Source organism: Anneissia japonica, unplaced genomic scaffold (assembly GCF_011630105.1).
Source record: "Anneissia japonica isolate Jap-2015-1 unplaced genomic scaffold, ASM1163010v1 scaffold410_len604442_cov124, whole genome shotgun sequence".
Taxonomy (NCBI): domain Eukaryota; kingdom Metazoa; phylum Echinodermata; class Crinoidea; order Comatulida; family Comatulidae; genus Anneissia; species Anneissia japonica.
Window position 1 is genome coordinate 350575 of NW_022741567.1, and position 20759 is coordinate 371333.

The 20759-nt window shown below is 33.4% G+C and overlaps 1 protein-coding gene across 1 annotated transcript in view; it reads left to right on the forward strand.

Moving 5' to 3' along the window:
* LOC117118791 overlaps positions 1 to 20426 on the forward strand; it is a gene marked incomplete in the record, with an annotated part of 25576 nt that extends 5150 nt beyond the window's left edge. Inside the window, 21 exon segments of the mRNA XM_033263490.1 lie at positions 644 to 826; positions 1634 to 1810; positions 2807 to 2896; positions 2992 to 3118; positions 3892 to 3971; positions 4110 to 4168; positions 4891 to 5072; positions 5933 to 6009; positions 6189 to 6238; positions 6972 to 7167; positions 8438 to 8548; positions 12266 to 12289; positions 12920 to 13019; positions 13436 to 13556; positions 14863 to 15016; positions 15955 to 16074; positions 16699 to 16994; positions 17629 to 17706; positions 18253 to 18416; positions 19140 to 19256; positions 19682 to 20426. Coding sequence (XP_033119381.1) covers positions 644 to 826; positions 1634 to 1810; positions 2807 to 2896; positions 2992 to 3118; positions 3892 to 3971; positions 4110 to 4168; positions 4891 to 5072; positions 5933 to 6009; positions 6189 to 6238; positions 6972 to 7167; positions 8438 to 8548; positions 12266 to 12289; positions 12920 to 13019; positions 13436 to 13556; positions 14863 to 15016; positions 15955 to 16074; positions 16699 to 16994; positions 17629 to 17706; positions 18253 to 18416; positions 19140 to 19256; positions 19682 to 19905 — 2730 coding nt within the window.
* Between the last annotated feature and the right edge of the window lie 333 nt (positions 20427 to 20759).

A 20759-nucleotide genomic window follows, 5' to 3' on the forward strand; every position in this document is an offset into this window, starting at 1 on the left:
ATATATATATATATATATATATATATATATATATATATATATTAGCAGAGTGCTCGATGGTAATGAAACAGAGCGAATTAAAGACAAAATATATATGTTTGTTTTAATTTCAATTGTCTGTTTAATCACTTATAATTATTTGTTCATATCACAAACTAAGCCTCAAGCCAAACTTGACTCAGTACAGTTAATGCCTGGCATGAAAATGCCGCAGGCTTATCCTCCGTGGAAGCTACCAGAGCCCAGCAAATGACGCTGAGGTACAGTACCGGCATGTACACGGTTGTGATCGCGACGCTATCGCAAACGCAAAATCAGGGTTGTGCATCTTCCTCCTCCCCTTCGCATTCGTGTCTGTTCATTACTTAGATTTTTAGTTTCTTTGTAGCTAAAAGCGCCTTAAAATGGTTTCTACTGTGGAAGGCGCTATGAAAGTGTATCGCTGTTGACCATATGACAATGGTAGATTCTGCATTGCAGCTACTTCAGGTTCTTAGGGGACTACTAAAAATTTTGTTGATTTTTCAGCAAAGATCATAATATATTTATTTAAGTGTAAATTATAAAAATATTCTGTATAGATTTAAAACAAGAATTTATTTATTTTATTGATTTAGTAATGTATTTCTAACTTTCTCAATAGGAACCTGAGGCGGATAACATTTCGCCTACCATTCCCTATATACCATTTCCAGGGGAAGAATTCTGCAAGAAATTCAAACCAAAGAACAAAATGTGGCCTAGACCTGATGCAGAGGACTGCTTGCTGGAGATGTTGAATGCTGTACTGCAGACAAGTCGTGAAGGCCGCAAGCTCCATGTTGAGGTATGTCTATAAGATGAGGTGTGTTCAATGTTTGTCATGGTGACATAATTTTTTTCTCCCAACTAGAAACAACTTCCTAAGCCTCATAATGATACCTAGTCCATGTACTGCATCTTGCGTTAATGTATGTCGTGCGAATTAATTGTCACTTTAAAAAGTGATTAAGTTCATTGTTTGGTATATTCTTGGCCCTTGTGACTATTATAGTGAAAAAAAAAAAGTAATACATTTAAGATAACTTATATTTTATTAAAATCTTTTTCAAACTTACAGACAAACTATATTCACGTCTTTTGGGAATGAGTATATTCAAATAAGCCTTCCTACCAAAAATATATCTAACATGCTTTCCATCAACTAAAGTTTGTGTAGTAATCAAAATGACAAGACCATGTAGAAGCAATGAACCTTATTTTATTGACAGCTTCAATATTTATTTAAACTCATTTCTACCAAGACTGTTAGAAAATGAAACAAACAATCCAAAAATATTATAGATGTATAAAAATTAAATTGTATTTAAGGATCCTCAAATTATGCCTCTCCCTCAAGGCCTCTTAATTGCTAGAATTCCAAGTGTAACATTTAAGAAAATAAACACCTAAAGGCAAGACAGGAAAACCCTAGTATCTAGAGACTCATTAGTTGGTGTAGGATGCAATATATACATATATATATGTAGGGTCCAATAATCAAATAAAAACTTTAAACTGTCTGAAATAAACTTCCATGAATTTTAATCATCAGGGTCACACCTTCATGACCCAGGCTGTATGATTTATACCAAAGCTACTTCTGTTTTTTCAGACATTAGATGACTTGGTGGATAGTCGTGTGCTGTGTGCTCTGATAAACTGCTTTGCTCCCGGTACATTCACAACAGAAGTGATGTTGAATGACCGTTGGACAATAAACTTGGTGCTACGGACTTACGAGAAGATAATGCGCATCCACACACCTATGGATTCACAGGATCTTGTTGAGGTAAGTTGCAAATGTTTTTTTTCTGCTTTCCAGAAAGCAAAAGAAAAAAAAAAGAAAAAAAGAAAAACAAACTGAGAAAAAAATAATCTAATTTTTGTTTGCCAGACATAACAGAAATGTTTGATCAGACTTCACCAGATGAAGAAATGCATTTTATCTGAAACAACCATTTACTAAACAAGTTTGATCAAACATTAATTGAGTTGAGTTAATAGCTTGATGGTTAAGATGCTTGCCTTCTAATCCCCAGCGTCCTGGGTTCTACTGTATTCCTGTCAGTGTTGCAGCAGTTTTTTCTCAAAATCAGAACAACTCCACTACTGTCCTGAGGAAAAACAATGTAACTGACATTTTTGTCGATATTGAGATAATATCATTTGGAAGTATTATAAACACGTCTGAAATACCTGGGAAAATTTCATGTCTCCGTCATTTCAGAGATAGTACCACCTATCTTTAAGAACAAAACTTAAAACCTTGTGGTTTTCTGTGGCAAAACAACGTAACTTCAAGATTATGGGGCAAAACAACCTATCTACGATTGAAATGCTTTTGTTTACCTCGGAATGGTATTCAAAAATTGTCTTAATCTAATGGAGTTTGGCAAGGCAAAATCAAGTGGTTATTGGTGTTTTTATATCAGTAATCTTAAGAGTGACATATGACAAGCAAGCTAATGCATATGATTGCCCCAAACGTAATAAATTCCAAAAAGTTTGATGAACCGATTGATCCACCATGTTGTGTTCTACAAAGTACTGTATATGATTATAATTGTCATTTTAATTGTTTTGTGTGAAAATTGAGGTTCAAATTTATTGAATCTATTATCATCATCTGTTTTTTGCCTATGACAGGTTCACAACAAGTAATTTCTCCAATTTTCTCCATCAATTTTTCATGATGGCATAACTTTCATTTGTTTCCCAAGAAGTTCTAAATACAGAGTCAAGCAAATATTTTAATTGTTGATAATATAATGATGTTTCATTATAGGCTGATGAGATGGCCATTTGCAGTTCTTTCTGTGTATACTTTATGTGTGGATTCAAGCTAAGGCAGTCTGGGTGTATCTTGTCACGATTGGTAGGTAGCACTGAAACAGCAAACATGGTGATGACAACAACAATAAAAACAATAATAATAATATCTCTTTTATGAATTTTTGAATTTCTTTTTAGAGAGAATTAGATCATTTGCTGAGGGCAGCTCGACATGAATTAGAGAGTTTTCCAGAAATAGTGAACAGTGTTCCAATGCTCAAGAGGAGAAAAGAGCTGGCAAATTTAATTGAACAACTTGAAAAAGGTACATTTAACGTTGTAGAAAGCATTTAATGGTACACAGTAATAAGGGTGTGGGCCAGTAGCAGTACCAGAAATTCTCCTCTAAGGTTTCCAAGTTTTTTGATGGCGGGAGGGGATGGTGACAAAGTCTTTAACAAGAGGTTCAAGATCCCTGACATATATCCAAGTGTACATCTGTCTCAAAGATGCCTGAAAATGGCACACTCAGACATGCATTTGTAAAGTTCAGGGTTTCCTAACTGGGGAAATGAAGAACAGAGTTCTTTTCCACTGGATTACCCTGGACTTCACCACACTAGTGCTGCTGCTACTGTGTGGTGTCAACCCAATTTTAGGCTCAGTTATGTATTTTCATATTTAAGTTTGGTATTACTCTTATTTGAAAACTTTGTTTCACAATTCAGCATTTTATGTACATATATTGAATGAATGAATACCAAATATTTTTATCCATAAAATTGCTTATAGCACCACTGACCTGATATGCAAGCAAAGTTGTTTAATAATTTCAGTTCCATTTATTAAACAATTTGTTTAATAATGGTTAAAGATATAAAGGTGTACAATAATCTCAAATTTGTTTAACATTTTACATGAAGGTAAGGAAACAGAGAACAGATAGAGATTTACATAACAAAAAATGACTAAAAATACTCCCATTATGATCAAAACTAGTTCATAAGACAGCTTCATCATGACCCTTTGAAGTTTTTCCATCCAAGAACAAGGGGTTTAATGATCGGTAGTTAAACAGTACTTTGAAATTTTCTTCAGAAAAAGTAACGATTGGAACAAGATTTGACATTGAAGCTTGCCGTGCATGGTGGGATCACGTCACAAAAGTACAAATTGAGGTATTCAATTTCCATTTCTGCATATTTTCTGTATTCTTTTAACTCCTTTTTCAAAGATACCATTGCAGATATCTATGAATGATAACTTTCTTTTTATTAACAAATGTTTCTTATTCAAAAACAACTTAATTTTTTTAGACAAGGGAAATTGTTTCTAAGAAAATGAAGGAGCGCTTTGACGCCTTTCCTGTACCCAGGTAAACAATTTGTTTTAACCTTCTTTCTCATTACATATACTTCAATTATCCTACTGGTTAAGACACAAGCAGTTTAAACTTACAAATGACATTTAGTCAACCATAGAATTGCATTAATGATAAACAATACAATAAATTTTAATGGTACATCACATAGATATAGATAGAACAAGAATAAGAACTGGTGTGTTTTAGAGGTCCCAAATTGGAAGAAGTCATTTCTGGGAAGTCTGGTTAAATGAGCTCTTTAACACATCATCAAGTTTTATTTTTCTGCGAACGGAGATACCCATTGGCACTGCGGGAGATGGGCTATTTTCTGGGAGAATCATGCGTCTTTGTGGGAGTACATGAGACCATCTCGATTTGTAGGAGACTCCCGCCACATGTGGGAGATTTCAGACAAATTTTTAGATTTTTTAAAAATTTATATGGTGTACATTTTTTTTTTAATGTGTAATTTTTTACCCAATTGGAAATGGACTGAACACTAGCCTGATGGGCATTCCTGGTGCTCATTTATTTTTACTTTTTTTTTTTGTTTTTAACAAATCATTTTCATCTTCTATGTGCATATCAAGCATTAAATAAATTCAATCAATCAATCCACCACAAATTTATACTATTAAAAACTAGTAACTTACTGAATCAGTTATTATGTCTCATGATTAGAAAAATAAATTTAACTAACTGGTCATTATTGGTTTATTATCAATGCGTAGGTCAATCACAATCAGTGACCTTTGTCTGTCAATGGTAATCAACTTGAACTTGTCAAATGGCCTGGGATTCTACTTGAGTAAATTGAGAGAACCTGTGAATCCGGAACGCAAGATGGTCCTAAAAAATGTGGAGACGGGTGAATTTCTTGATGACTTCACACAAGGAAAGGGGCAGGCAAAAGGTATCAAAGGAAAACAAACAATATAATATGTGAGGTCTCAACACGAAATGAGACGCATCGTTGGTGAAATCATATTGAGATATTCACCAAAATGGGTCAAAGGCAACATTTTTACAAAATTTTGATTTTAATGTTTTTGAATAACTTGATACCTATATTTTATGATTGTGTACTTTTTAAATGAATTTTTCTTTACTAAAACAGTGTTCTTCGCATATACTGTAATTCTAGTACTATTATTTGTACAGGTTAGTTTATCTTTGAGGCCGATTTTCTCAAAACCTGGTTCTCATACACCTGAACTTTAAATGCTAACATCTCTGGATCTATTTATCCTAGGGAAGCCATTCATTTATCAAATTAAAGCTAATAATGCGATCTACCAAAATAAATATAATATAAACTCTTTTTTTTATTTTCTAACGATGAGACTCATAACATTCCTGTATTGCCTTTGACCCTAATTTTTGGATTGTACTGAAATAATGTTGACTTTGAAGGATGGCTATATATTTTGTTACTAACCTGGAATATTAGATTTCCTTGTGAAACTTACGGCTTAATTCCCGGCTACGGAGAAAAAAATGTTTGATATGTTGTAAAACTGATTTTTCTAAGATGCAAAAAGAGTGTTTGATGAAAAACTTGTCCTATGAATATTTGAAAAGGTCTGGAAAAAGAGTGGTTACACCCTTATTAAAATGGTTTTCTCTGGAGCCTGGCTTTAATGTTAGACATTTAATCCTTCAAGCTATACTTTTTATGGCAACAGCAAGAACCACTTCCTTAATTATCACAATTGGCTACAATTTGTGAATTTTGTGATGAAGTATTATTTAACTGATTTTTTTTTTCTTTAGTAACAATCCGTTCCATACTCGGTCTTCCTCAGCATGAGGTTGTTGAAGTTAATCCTAGTGATTATCCACAGTATGAGGTGAGGAATATATATAATTATATTTATCCCAATCCGTCTAGGCCTTTTTCAATTCATTTATACATAAATAAATAAATCAAATCAGTTGATTGTTAAATGAATCATCCTATTGCATCAGTTTAATAATGCTATGCTCTCCTGTGTTTAAATCTAGTAGCATGAAATCATATGTTTTTCAGATATACTTTGAAAGTCTTTCACGGAACAAAATCATGAAAACAGGGACAGTGTAAGTACTATCAATTTTTTTATGGAATTGTAGCTACCAGCATGTGAAATTTTAAATTAGTCCCAAATACCAATTAACTCAAAGTTCCCCCAAAATAAATGTCTCAAGACATTGAAGTTACAGGTAATTTTAGCATTAACAAATGTCCATTCTTTATAAATCTCTTTTCACAAGTTTGCACAGTTAATTGACTAGTAGTGCACAACCTGAGATGAATGATAAACTCTATCAATTAAATGTTTTTAAGTTTTGATAGCTGAAATACTAACTTGTATGTGTTTTGTTAAAGACTAATTAATAGGATAATTGTATCTAAAACCATTATATGATGTATTTTTAGCTCCGATGAGGGGCTCTAGAAACACTTGGCTGATTGATTAATAGATCATTTTTAGCTCTGCCGCCACTATTATACTGCCCTCATGAGGCTGATTGATTAATAGATCTGTTTTAGCTCTACTACCTACTGCCCTCATGAAGCTGATTGATTAGTAGATCTTTTTTAGCTCCGCTACCACTATTATACTGCCCTCATGAGTTGCTCTGGAAACACTCGGCTAATTGATTAATAGTTGATTGTTTAATAGATCTTTTTTAGCTCACTGCCTCTATTATATACTACCCTCATCGGAGCTGTCAAGATTATTGAGAACTTGTTTTATATTGTTGAAGATTTTTATGTTAAAGTTAGCAGTAATTTACTTTATCTTGCAACGGGTTTACATCCCCTCAGTTTCCTCTATCAAGTGTTTCCCGGCAATTTTCAACCATGGGAGAACCTTTTCTTCAAAGCATCAAAGCTTGGTGAACTAGATACTGTCCAAAAACTGGTTGTCTTTTTCAAGGATAAGAAACCTGGTTTTGTCAATGCCAAAGAAAAGAAGACATTAAACACAGCACTTCACATGGCATCACGAAATGGCAACTACGTGAGTTGATTTCAGAGTTGAATATTCAGGAAATCTGTTGTTAGATAAATATAGATCTATTTTTTTATGTATGTAAAAAACAGGAAGAAATACTTAAAAACTGGGGGAAAAAAGTGCATTTTAGTTAATAATTCATTTATATTTGAAATGATGCTTAATTAAATTAAATGTTGTTAACATTGTTTTTGTTATTATTCTTTTATCTATTTTTATTTTTATTTTATTCTTTACACGCACCAATTAATAATATATTATTAATGTTTTGTTGTTATTATTCTTTTATCTATTTATTTTAATTTTTATTATTTACACACACCAATTAATAATATATTATTAATTACATAATTGAGGGTCACCCGTTTTAATGCTTACTTCCGGTAGTACCTCTTTTCTCACTTTCATTTACAATGTAGTTTACACAATCTATTCAACTTTCAATATTCATTTTGTATTATTTCATTTTGTATCTTTGTGAAAATATATGAGATGAGTTTTAAAACAAGGTAGAAAAAAAGTTCTTGGGTATTACAAATTGAACATTATTCAACTTTCTCTGTTGCCTGTGGAGTATTACTCATGCATACCTATATGTTTAGCTTATACATTCAAAAGAACATTGACATCCTACAACATGCTTTTATTCCTGAATAATGTATGCAAATGAAATGCGTTGTCAAGGACTTATCCACACAGGAGACAAAATAACTTATAATTTATCCTCAAATAGAGATGGCAGACAATGAAAGGAAGTCTTTCTATACAATATTGTCTACCATAATAGCTATTACTAAAACGTTAACAATATATATCATTACATGAAAATAACAGAAAAAAAAAACAACTTTCTAAGATGAAAAAAAAAATCATAAAAAATAATTTTGAAATTAACTTGCTCATTTTTGCAGTAACATACACATTATTAACTTCATCATAGAAATTATTGAATTTAAAAAATGTGTACCCTGATTTTTATACTTGATAATGACAAATATAATAAAAACACTTCCAGTGACTAGAAGCATTTCTATCATTTCCTGTTGTAAAATAGTATACATTTTAAAAATACATTTAATATCAATGTTTAAGTTGATCATTTATATGTTACTTAAAAATGAGCAAGGTAATTTCCAAACTGATTTTTGTGTTTTTTTTACATGGGACAATACATTTGTATTAAGGGTGTTCAATCCATTGAATGCACACGCTTCATTTTTTAACCAAATTATTATGTAGTTTTCTTATGTTTCTGTTTTTCCCCTCCTTTGTTCAGGATGTTGCATTGTATCTCCTTGAGAATGGTTGCCATGTTGACTCAAAAAATTCTTCCGGTGCAACTCCTTTCTTCAATGCAGTGGAGGGCTTATCAAAAGGAATAAGCCAGGTAATGTTATATATTATTTATTTTTAATTTTCTAAATAACAATGAACTTGTTGCCTGCCATTTATATATCTGTATTCTTTGTTTTATTTTGTTATTGTTTTTCTGAATAAATAATGAATAAATTTAAAAAAATATTTAAATTATTGGAAAATGCTAGACAATATGAATATAGAATATAATTTTAACATAAATAGCAGGTCAATAATTTTTAAAATGAGGGGCACCAATTTCGTATAGGCCTACGTGTAATATACAGATAAATATGTATCCAATAATGGTATAATTCGTGTTCAGTATATGCTGTTACATTTAGTGTTTGTATGTCATTTTTTATCTTTTTCTGCCTTCCCAAATCTGCCCCTGAATAACTATTTGTATCACTCAGCACTTAGTGTAAATAACCTGACGAATATAAACAATTTTTTGTAGATGTACCTAGAGTGAATTCAAATAATATATGCTTAAAATATTATTTTCATCTCATGGAATTTTAAAGTTTGATTTTTTTGTAAATAAACATTGAATATTTGTCTTAGAATACATTTTTTTAATGATTTAAATATGAAAAACTATGTTATCTTTCTTTGGTTCGTTAAAGGGGAACTGAAACGAAAATTACCATAATTTTAATGTTAAGTGATGATGTAGAACATAATGGCTATCATCACTCTGGTTAATTTTTATTTTTTATTACTAATTAATTAAGAAATATATTATTTGGCCAAAAGAGGGCGCTGTAGTCTGTGACGTCGCCTAAGGTCCATCGCGAAAACAGACCGTAAAAAGTGTATAGCGATGACTGCAGATAAACACCGAAGTGGATTTTTATTTGAACCACAAAGACAATATTCTAGTGAAGAAAATGAAAGTGACGATGATATTACTGTAGATAATAGTCTAAACAATGATAGAACGGACAATTTGGACTGGTGCCAATGTGAAAACTGCATTATAATGCCTAGCCGGATCGAGAGTGTATGTTGCCTGGAGAATGTGGATATCTGTCGGAAGATGGACGATGTAAACACGTGTATTGTTTTAAAAGACAATTACAAAAAACTGTGTTTGGATAAAGAAGTTTTGGAAGTCCTCATGTCTTCAATAAAAGAAGTTGTTGGCGAAGATCTCCGTGAGCCAATATCTAACAGGTAGGCATTTACGACCCATTTACCTAGGACGATCGACTCGTGAAATGGCCGGCAACATGCGCTAACTCTTGGGCGATTCGTTCGTTAGGTAACCTAAGTAAGTCGAGCGAGCGTCGTTTACGGCTTGCTAAGCTAGGCCTAGTAGTACACACCGACTAGGCCTAGAAATAGCAATCGACAACCACCAAAGGTGTAGGCCCCAGTGTTTTGTAATGAATTGTGCCTCGAAAAAATATACAAAAAAAAAATAAATAAGTGTGCCGAGTGATAGGCTAGCTCAAGTCTAATTATTTAATAATTGCAAAGTTGTATCAATTTTTCGTAGCCTAAAACAGTATTAGGCCTAGTACTAGTAGTACTAATTTTACTGTATTTGTACCACTACAAACAAGATTAAAAAGTAATGGAACCCAAAAAAATTTAATCCCCAAGAAATAATTTGTGTTACCTTATAAAAATGAATTCTTAGGAATGTCTAAATTCAGTTAAACTAGCAATTCCGTATTATATTTATAAATCTTTATAACATTATACAAAAATTAGATTTTTCTTAAAAATTGAAATTTTGCCGGGAATGGGGCTTTAAGATTTACCAATGTATTAATAAAACCTTAACAATATGTATGAATCAAACATTTAGAAGTTATTATGTGTTTTGAACGTTTTAACTCATTTTCTATTTTACTTTTAACCCATTTATGTTTCTTTTTTCTATGCAATACTTTACTAATTACTGATTGTTGTAGAGGAGTTATTAATTATTGTGATAAATACTACATTTGTTGATTACATTGATGAGAGTCGAGAACAATTTGAGCCGGTGAATAGGTCAAACCTCTAATCAACTTCTGAACCAGTTAATGTTTCAATCAATAATCAATCAATAAAATTAAGTAAAATTGATCAATCAATGAATTTATCAATTAAAAATGGATTAAATTATTATTAATATTATTATTATTATTATTATTATTATTATTATTATTATTATTATTGTTGTTGTTGTTATTATTATTGATAAATTAACCAATTGATGAACCAGTTACCAGTCGCACCAACAGCAATTGCTGTATGAAAGGGCTGTTGTAAATACCTGGCTGTACAGCAAGCTTTCTGCTGTTGAGTTGCCTGAATCAGGCCAGGATTATCCAGGCCTAGCAATGGATTACTGTGCAACTACATTTATACAATAGGCCTACAGTATTCCTAAAACAATTTATACCGAGCTTGTTGCTGTAGAAGAAGAATGCTGTAGAAACCACAGCACACAACAGCTATTTCATGATGGATCATTTTTCAGAAATTTGAACCCTGAATAACTAACTGAACAATAACAAATTCATCAACAACGTAATTGATTAAACCAATAAATTGATCAAGAAAACCAATTAATGAAAAAAGTGTGTTCATCAATTTGTTAAGAAACTCTGTTGTAGTTTCAGTACTCTGTTGTATGTCAAAGGTTGAAAGCATTAAAACAAGGCTGTGGATATATTCATGTCATTATTTATTAACCATTTTTGGTATTTACAGTTAGCTAAAGTACTGCAACCGACAACCAATTAATAAAACTATGAAATGTAGATGATACATATACATTGTCTGATTTGCTTATTTGTATTTTTATTTAACCTTTGACATATATATGTACTGTAGCTGAAACTACAAGATGCATCATAAAAAGCATTGATGTGTTGATAGTTTTTAAGTACTAATTTCTTTTCCTTCATATTTATACTTTAGATTAATTTTTACGTAACATTGTTCTCTTTACTAACATAACTAGGATAAAAGAAGTGATACATTCTTCACCGATATACGGATGATCCATCCGCGAGATATTCGCGGCAATATCTATCGTCTGTCTTCCAGACACAACTCTAAATCCTCATTTAGACACAGAAAACAACATGTAAAGGTGAAGGGATCTTGTCTCACCCATAGTTATACCCATAGTCATGCCAATTTCACCCCTTCCCCTACAGTGTGACTCATTTTTTCCAGTTTGCAGTGTTATATTAAACTTAATTTTCAATTTTTTTTTTCATGTTCACATTCATAACATTCCAGGTTATTATTTTTCTCTCACATTGTTGTTATTGTTATCATCATTATTATTGCCTTCATAGTTGTTTTATAACAGAGTGTATGTTTGGTATACTAATCACTCTTTGATCATTTCTCTCATAATATCCTTTAATATGCCTATAATTTGTCTGTCAGGGTCAGTGTGATTTGAAAATGCTTGAATTTAATGTTTAAAGCTGAGCATTTGGCTGATTGGTATGATTCCTGCCTCTTGCACGCCAGGCCCCCGGTTCGAGACCCAGCTCTCAGCCGAGTATTGAATTTGGGTCTTTTATAAAAACGTTCAGCTCCTCAAACGACCCTTTCAGGAGAGTTAGGTTGCCGCGGGTCCCCAGCGACTCACGCCATGTTTGTATTACATTTGAGGACAAATTAAGTTGTATTATTATTATTCATGAAGCAGTTCTTTAAAGCTTGATTATTAAATATTTTATTGTGACTTTTTTTCTGATTTTATCAATTTGTAATTTTCTTCTTTTAGGATACACATGAAAACACAGCTGAGGTATGATTATGTTTTTCCAATTACTCCTACTCTATACTAAAAATGTCAAACTCAGTACCTTTAGTTGTTGTGCCAGTTGAATGGGGTTGGGTAGGGAGAGAAAACCTTTGTCGCAGAAAAAAAAATGATCTGTAATTTTTACAGATTGTTAGACTAAAATGATTTAAATAAGTTTTTCAAAGTTGTTGGAGTTTCCGGGGATCTCACCCTGCACCTCATTTGAGGGGTTCTGGGCTGCCACTGGCCCCACCGCCAATTCTGGGAAAGAGGCCTTCTTTGGCCCATCAATTCCATTTTTTCTCATACAATTAATAGTGTGATAAACATTTTTCTGATAATGAAATGAAATATATTTCATTCATTTCATGATATGAAATAGATTTGATGTTATTCTTTTCTGGCAAATCATCTTCTATCTATAATTTTATTTTTCTTTTTAGTAGAATATTGACAATGAGTAAATTTATACCTGGGAGTCGGTGAAGAGTACTTGAAACATGAGTCACCTACTTCTAATGAATTCCTCACTTTCTATTTCAATTGCTCACTCAATTTTGTACATAATTATGTTAATCAGGTGCTTCATTTTTGACTTGCATAGCTATACTTTCTGATTTGCAATGTTTACAGTTACTGGTGGAATGGGGTGCTAATGTTCACAGCAAGAACAAACAAAACAAAACTGCTTTTGATTCAGTTAGAAATGAAGAGTTGAAACAACATTTAATTTGTAAGTTTGCATTTTATGTTTTGATTGGATAATGATAAAGATGAGGATAATGATGATAATAGTAGTGGTGGTGATTACATAACTGATCAGTTATAATGAAATATATTAGGTCAGCGGTCCGCAATCATTTTTGCAGATGATCCAAACAAATGCCCAGGATTTTTGCCATGATCTACTTTCCAGGACGTTAAAAGACACATACTCGAAATGGTAAAGAAAATTAATGTTTAAATGAAATGCCTAATAGTTTAGCAGGATATACTATTAAATTTAATAAAACCTTGGAGTCTTCCGACAATCTAATTGGCAACCCAATTTTTGGTCGCGACCTACAGTTTGAGAACTGCTGTATTAAGTGAATCATGAATCAATAATGAAAACAAAAATTACAAACAGATTTTAATTTGTTGCATCAGCCTGCTATGACCACCTACAGGCATGTATCCCTAAACTGATGCGAGGTGACACAGGTCTCCTACAGAAGGTAGTGGAGGATCATGTGACCGGGATACGCCGCTTCTCCAGTTTACGTAGCAGGTATGTTGGCTTCTTTGCTTGGTCTATTTTAACGTAGTCCATAATTTATTTTCACATTTTGTGACTAATTATTGTATTTCTGCTGATACGTTTTTGCTCAACTTTGTATTAATAATAAGCAATTAATAGAACTCCGCATAGTACACTATAGGAAAATTATTATATGAAGGTTGATTTAATACTTGAAAAGATTTCCTGATGCATGCTCTACTATTGCTTTATAAGTCAATCTCCGTCTTTTTAGTGTTGCACAGTATACTGTGTGCGTATTTACATTTAGCTAGCTGTGCGTATGCTGATTTGTGCTCCTGGAGTGTACGCGTTTAACACATCAGCAGTCAGTACGGATACGATGAATTACTATTGTAATTTGTATTGTGTTGGAAGAACTTGTTTGTAATGCTATTTTGATAGACATTCGTCTATAGACATAGAACATTTCTTAAGACATTAGAGAGAGAATATAGTCACTGACTTTTTAGTCAGTGCAGACAGGTAAAAATCGTGCGATGACTTCATAACTACGCTAGGCCACGGACTAGTACTAGCGTAGAAGGAGGCCTCCTGCCTGGCTGTAGGCCTAACCTTACCATCCTTCATTGAGTCTTTAAAATAGGTGTGGAATATTGCTATTAAATGTTCAGTTTGTTTAGTTTGTTAGGGTTCATTGATTCAAGGAATTCCTTAATTGTTCATACTTAATATTGAATTTGAAGTAACTTTCTTCGGGTTCTAATTACCCTTGTTTTACGACAGTAATTTTCAATTACAATTCAATTTTCATCGCGCGGTGCAGTGTGCGATCTCTTCGCGGTAACAAAAAATTAGGTTTTTTTTTTCACACGAACCTAAAAATGAATCAATCCAAGAATCCACTATTGAAAAATTATTGGACTGTGAAGGATAGGCAAATAACATTTGGAGTTGCAGTGATAATGTCATGATTGACTTTATAAAAAGTAATATTATAAAAATAAGTATTTACTAACAATACTATTATAAATTAATAATAATACATGAATTTATACTTTAGTAGTAAAACTGTCATTTAATATAGTAGTAAGATTTATAGGTATGAAAACTAAAGAAAGTAAAGTATTCTTTGACTTAAATGCAAATGAAGCAAACATGGTTATTGCTACATTTATCTGCATTTTTAGGACAGCAAAATGTTTTTGTTGTTCTTTTTGGGGGAGTGTGTAGGGAGGGTGTGGTACATATGATATGCACTAATATTATGATGTTGCCTATCTAGTCTAGCAGATCCTAAAAAATAGTGTTTTTTTTTTTTTTTTGTTTCCTAAAGGTGTATCAATGGTAGTACACTTCTTCACACAGCAGCCTATTTTGGTGCAATTGCTGTTCTTAAAGAACTACTGAAGGAGAGAGTTGATGTCAATCTTCAGGATTACAAGGGCGCCACCCCCTTGCATCGAGCGCACGATGCTCTTACAATGAAGGTCAGTATAGCTGTAATATTACAGTTGCAGTTCCAATTACAGTACAACATCTATTAAAGGGACACCTTCTGGACCAAAGTAGGCAAGGGTGCCAAGTTGTGAAAGTTACATTCCTGGAGATTTTGTCATGCAGGACAGGCAGAGGTTTGCGACGCATGTGCTAACTAAAACCCATGTACAAGGACACGCGTGTACAAATGTATCGCCTTGTTCAATATAAAAACAAACAGGCTTGGGCACGCTTAGGTCACTGTTAATACCACGTTGCTGCCTAGAATGTTCAATAAATCTTGTGTCTGCCAGATTTATTGCATAAGAGTGGGAAAATTTAGCTTCGCATAAGCCCTAATTGTGAAAATCTGTTAAAATCCTGGAGAAATACAAGAGAAATTCAGATTCCGGGAGAAAATGTGGAATTTCTGGGAGACCAGGAGACGAACCAAAATTCCTGGCTATTCCAGGGCAGTCCAGGAGACTTGTGAGCCCTGAAAAAAGGTGTCTCCTTTATATACGGGTGTCCCCTGAATACGGGTTGTAGTGATTAAAGAGCTATTGTTCCTTGATTCACAGCCAAAAATGTGTAATTCTTAAGCATGTGCTCTTAAAAGGAGTGTTACTGAGGTTACTTTGACTTAATATTCCCTCCCACTTGTCTTGCATCACCCATCTAATTCTCTGAATAGGGTAGGTAGATTCATGGTACCTAATAACTTATACGTGTTTGAGTCAATTGTTACTTCTGTCATGGTCAAAGAGCAAATATCTTAGTAGACAGACATTGAGTTTTTCCCTGTTATTCACTATCTTGTGTGCAGGGAGATGTAGAGAAAGATGTCAAAGAATGGAAACAACATACATATTTATATCCTAAACATTTAGAAAATATTATTGTATATATATAAAATTTTAATTGTTAACTTTATATTTCCAATTTATAGATTTTGTTGGAGAATGGTGCGGACATAAATGCAGAAGACGGTGAGGGCAACACCGCCCTCCATGTCAAGAGTTACGGAGAAGCTGGCAAAGCAACAGATATTAGCTGCTTAGAAACACTAGTAAGATATGTGATAGTGAAAGCCTATGATTGCAAGATCATATGAATCTGATACCACTTTTACACTATCAAGCCAAAAAATCACCTGTGTGACAATGGAGCCAAAACTCTAAAAAACACTAAAAACTGAATTAATTTCAAAACAAAAATACAACCCAAAGCAATAAAATCTAACTTACATTATGTTTAACTAAATATGTTCACAATAGTTATATTAATTACAAAAAAAAACTGAATAATTGTAAAGAAAGTGGTAATTAAAATTATACACTGTGTGTTCCGATGTTGACGAGATTATCCCGGAAAAGCTCTCCTGCAATCATTCAGAATATCTAAAAATCTTAATCTGGGCTTTGCTCGAGTAAATCATCCCAAGTCCCAAGAAAATTTAACCAGGATAGAGTACGCTGCTCTTGAAGTACAATGCGAAATTGGCCAGGCTTATTAAATCGCTGTCCACATTGTAAATTTTTATGTGACAAATAAATGTGATGTGCCTATATACTGTATGCGCATGATGATGTCATATTACTTTTATTTGTCACATGAAAATGTGTAGTGTGAACAAGGCTAAAGAACAGATTACACTACAACAAATGATTAAAATTTTCTTTACTTTTTGTAGATGGCACATGACATCAGCTTAATTCACAAAAACAACAAAGGCTTACTGGCACTTCACTGCTGCGCCATGCAAGGCCGCGTTGAGGCCATTCAGTACCTCCTTGGTATGGACCCCGAAAACATCATGCGAGAATCTATTGACACCGAAGACCCAGCAGCGCCACCTAGCCTGCCACACCTTGCCCTTGCGAATGATTACTTGGACTGTGGCAGGTGGCTCGTGGAAAATGGGTTCACATTCAAAGAAAATGAACAAGATATATTAGTACATCGTATATTAACAGAACAAATACAAAGGTACTGATTTAAAAATTTTGATTTGGTACTAAAAGAAGTTTAAAGTAAATGAAAGAGAATGCTTATAAGTAATGATCTACATTTATGCTTGTTGTGTTTAAAGCCGGTTTTTGCACTAAGGCAATTTTTTTGGACTAAGGGAAACCGTTTAAAACCGTACGCATGCACAGTTTAATTTTTCAGAGGCAATTCCTTCATCAGATTGTTCACTTTTTTACTTGTGGTGGTTTGAGGTTGAAGTGCAAATAATGCACAGCCAATCAGTGCATTAAAAGATCTAATTTGCGCCCATGAGGTGCAGAATCGAATCGATGGATGTGCGCATCACCATTGTATGCTGACAAGTCGTTAGCAACGTACCAATTGTTTATGAAAAATATGTATCACAAACATTTTCCTTCACGTAGTGGAAAATAATGATTCGCTCACACAATTTTGTTTGTAGCAAGACTTGTGTCGCACAATAAATTCGCCTACTGGAAAACTGCCGTTATATACTTCTGAAGAGTAATAAAATGAAACAAAATAAAGCATTACACATATATAGTTTTGTGAGCAAATCAGCCCTTTGAAGCTGTGAGTCAAATTTCTTTTTATCATTACATTTACCGTTACGTATGATTATTGTTTTCAGCAAAAGGTGCCTAGAGCTAATGGAGTTCTTGTTTGAGCACGGAGCTGACTTAGATCAACGCTATGCTGGGGGAAACACGTATGTGAATTGAATTACGAAGTTTAGAAATACAAAAGTAGACATTTTTTTCCCCGCTATATTATATCTGTTCACTTGTTTAGAGATAGAGACTCTTTTATTTTGCATGGTATAAATGAATAACCTTTAACCTTTAGATATACTCTTTCATTTTATTTATTAATACCATATATAGCAAGGCTGATCATCCTCACTGCTCCAGAATTAAATTAAAATAGGCCTATATTCCAGGTTATACTGAAGGAAGTGTACCGCTATGGAAAATTAGAGAATCTGATCTTTACATCTAGCTTTAGACTAGCCAAGCGGGGAATTGGAATTGGAATTAGTTTTTTGTTAGCAATAGGAGTTAACAAAGCCTTGGAAGGGAAGAATGTAAACTACCAGGCCACAACTCAGGCCATTTATTAACTCTTTACACAGCATAATACCTATTTGTTTTCTGTTGGCTATTCAGATGTTGTTGCGCCTTTGCCTTTTTGGAATTGGCGCTGTATACATTGAAGATATTATAATTGATTTTAAGTACAGTTTATTTGTATTTAGACCGCTCCATTATGCAGCAGGGATGTTGGGACCAAGTGATATCATGGGTTTATTGTTGCAATATGGAGCTGAGGTAGATGCTGTAAATGATGACAATTGCACACCCCTGTTCTTTGCAACACAAGCTAACAACCAGTATGCCACCAGCGTGCTCTTAGCAAATGGTAAGCAATTATTTAAATCATTATCTTAAAAATTATGCCATCATTATTAGTCATTGCCATCATTTCAGTTTTATTGCATGCTTCAAATGCCACCATGGGCAAATATCTATATGAAATTACTTTCACATATTCATTCATAGGTATATACTGTGTTTTTTTTTTTTTATATTCACCACAATCATCCAATTTCATCATCATTCTCTAATTGCAATAATACCATCACCATTCTGATCACCATCAAAATTTTAGCATTAACAATTTTGCGCTTTACAAACCATTATTATCATACTAATATCTTATGATCGTCGTTAACAATTATCAACATTTTCTCAAGCGTACAAACGGTACTCTGTTATTTTTCAATGTTGATTTTTCAATGTTTATTTTTTTGTGAAATCAACTAAAGTACTGTACTAGGTTACTTCAAAATGTATATTACATCCATGGTTGCATTATAATTGGTCATAAAAATCTATTATTTTAAATATTGCATGTTATTTTAAATCAACATTTTCATGCATATGTAGTGTACAGATTTGTCTACCCCACGCTAAGTGTACTTTTGGTACACTTGTGAAAATCTTTGATAATTTTGAATGACTCCTTAGAAAATAGACACATAACACATTTAAGCTTTTACAGCTAAAATGCAGGATATAATTATTATTGTCTCATTTTTTATCTCTCATTGATTACATATGGCCAATATTTTCATTTACAAAGGTGCAAATGTTCGGCACAAGAACATCCAAGGCCTTACAGCGTTTGACTGCATCTTGGATTTTGACGAGTGGTTGGAATGTGGGTACTTCACTGATGAAGTAAAGGCAAGGTTAAAAGGTAAGAATTATGAAATTCAAATACTAGCATAGTATTTATCTTACTTAGTAACTGCACAAGTCACATAAGGACTAGCTTAGAAAATTGGGAGCCTAATTGATAAGATGAATCACTGATATATAAAATGGTAGTTAAAAATGTGTGCAAGGGATATTAATTCAGATTTCACCAATCATTATCAGGACATGTTCATAAAAAATTTAATGAAAAAAATAAATGTAATTTCTTGAATAAAATAAAATCCATCCCTGTCTAAACATGTAGCATGGATATACTTAAAAAGTCTAGTTTGACAAGAAACTTTAATACATTTATAAATAATGTTGAAAATTTGCTGCAGTGTTTCTTTCTATGTAATCTACAATGCCTTTGTATACTATATATATATATATATATACTATACTATATATTTTTTTTGTTAACAGCATACAGTTTAAAGCATGCCAGAGACCTTGTCCGTGCCATCACCAAGAAGGTTAAGGGTCCCCCAAGGCATCTTCTGATGATGCATCATGCTTCAGCACATGCTCTGCACAAGGCACATAATCTACAGTATCAACTGCACTCTACTCCCACAGCCATGGACATGAGGCGTCCAAGAATGGGCATTCTACCGCCACTAAAACCTAAAGGATTCCTAACATATTGAAGTGTTAAGGTACAAGGAAGAGCAGGAAATGTTTGTTGGGTGTCATCTAAAGCACTCTTTGTGCAGTGGCTGTTAAGGAGCAGAAAGCATTTAAAGTCATATTGTAAAAGGTGCTCAGAACATGTTTAGTCATCTAAGGTGCTGACTGCATTGGGGACCATGTTATGAGCAAACACAATTTGGTGTCACCTGAGCTGCTGACAGCATCTGGGTGTCATCTGTGTTGCTCCAGTATTAGGTGCAAAGGTGCTGACTGCATTGGGTACCATGCAAGGTGCTGACGATTTGGGTGTCACCTACACTAAAGTTGTTACAGCATTAGGTGCCACCTAAGGTACTGACAGAATTGGGTGCCATGTAAGGTGCTAATGATTTGGGCGTCACCTACACTAAGTTGTTAAAACAGGCGCCATGCTGACAGCATCTGGATGTCATCTAATATGTTCCATTATTAGAAGCCTTCTAAGGTGCTGATGATTTGAGCTGATCATTAATTGCCATCTAAGGTAACCTGCATAGGGTTCGTTCTGAGGTGCTAACACAATTGGATTTTTTTTTAAGGTGCTCACAACATTAGGCATCATCTGAATTAGTGTAAACAGCATTGGTTGTCTAAGGTGCTGCATGTTTTGCTGTCATATAAAGTGATTATATAAGGTTATTAACAGCATTGGGTGTACATTTAAAGTAAGACCTACTCCTAACTTGTTGGATGTCATTTAAGGTGCTGCACCAGAATTTGTTGTCATTCTACGTGTCATTCAATGAACCTTTGGATGGATGACATGAGATAAGTGATAACCTGTGCTGCTAGGCACTAGGTTATAAAATATATTTACAATATATAATTACAC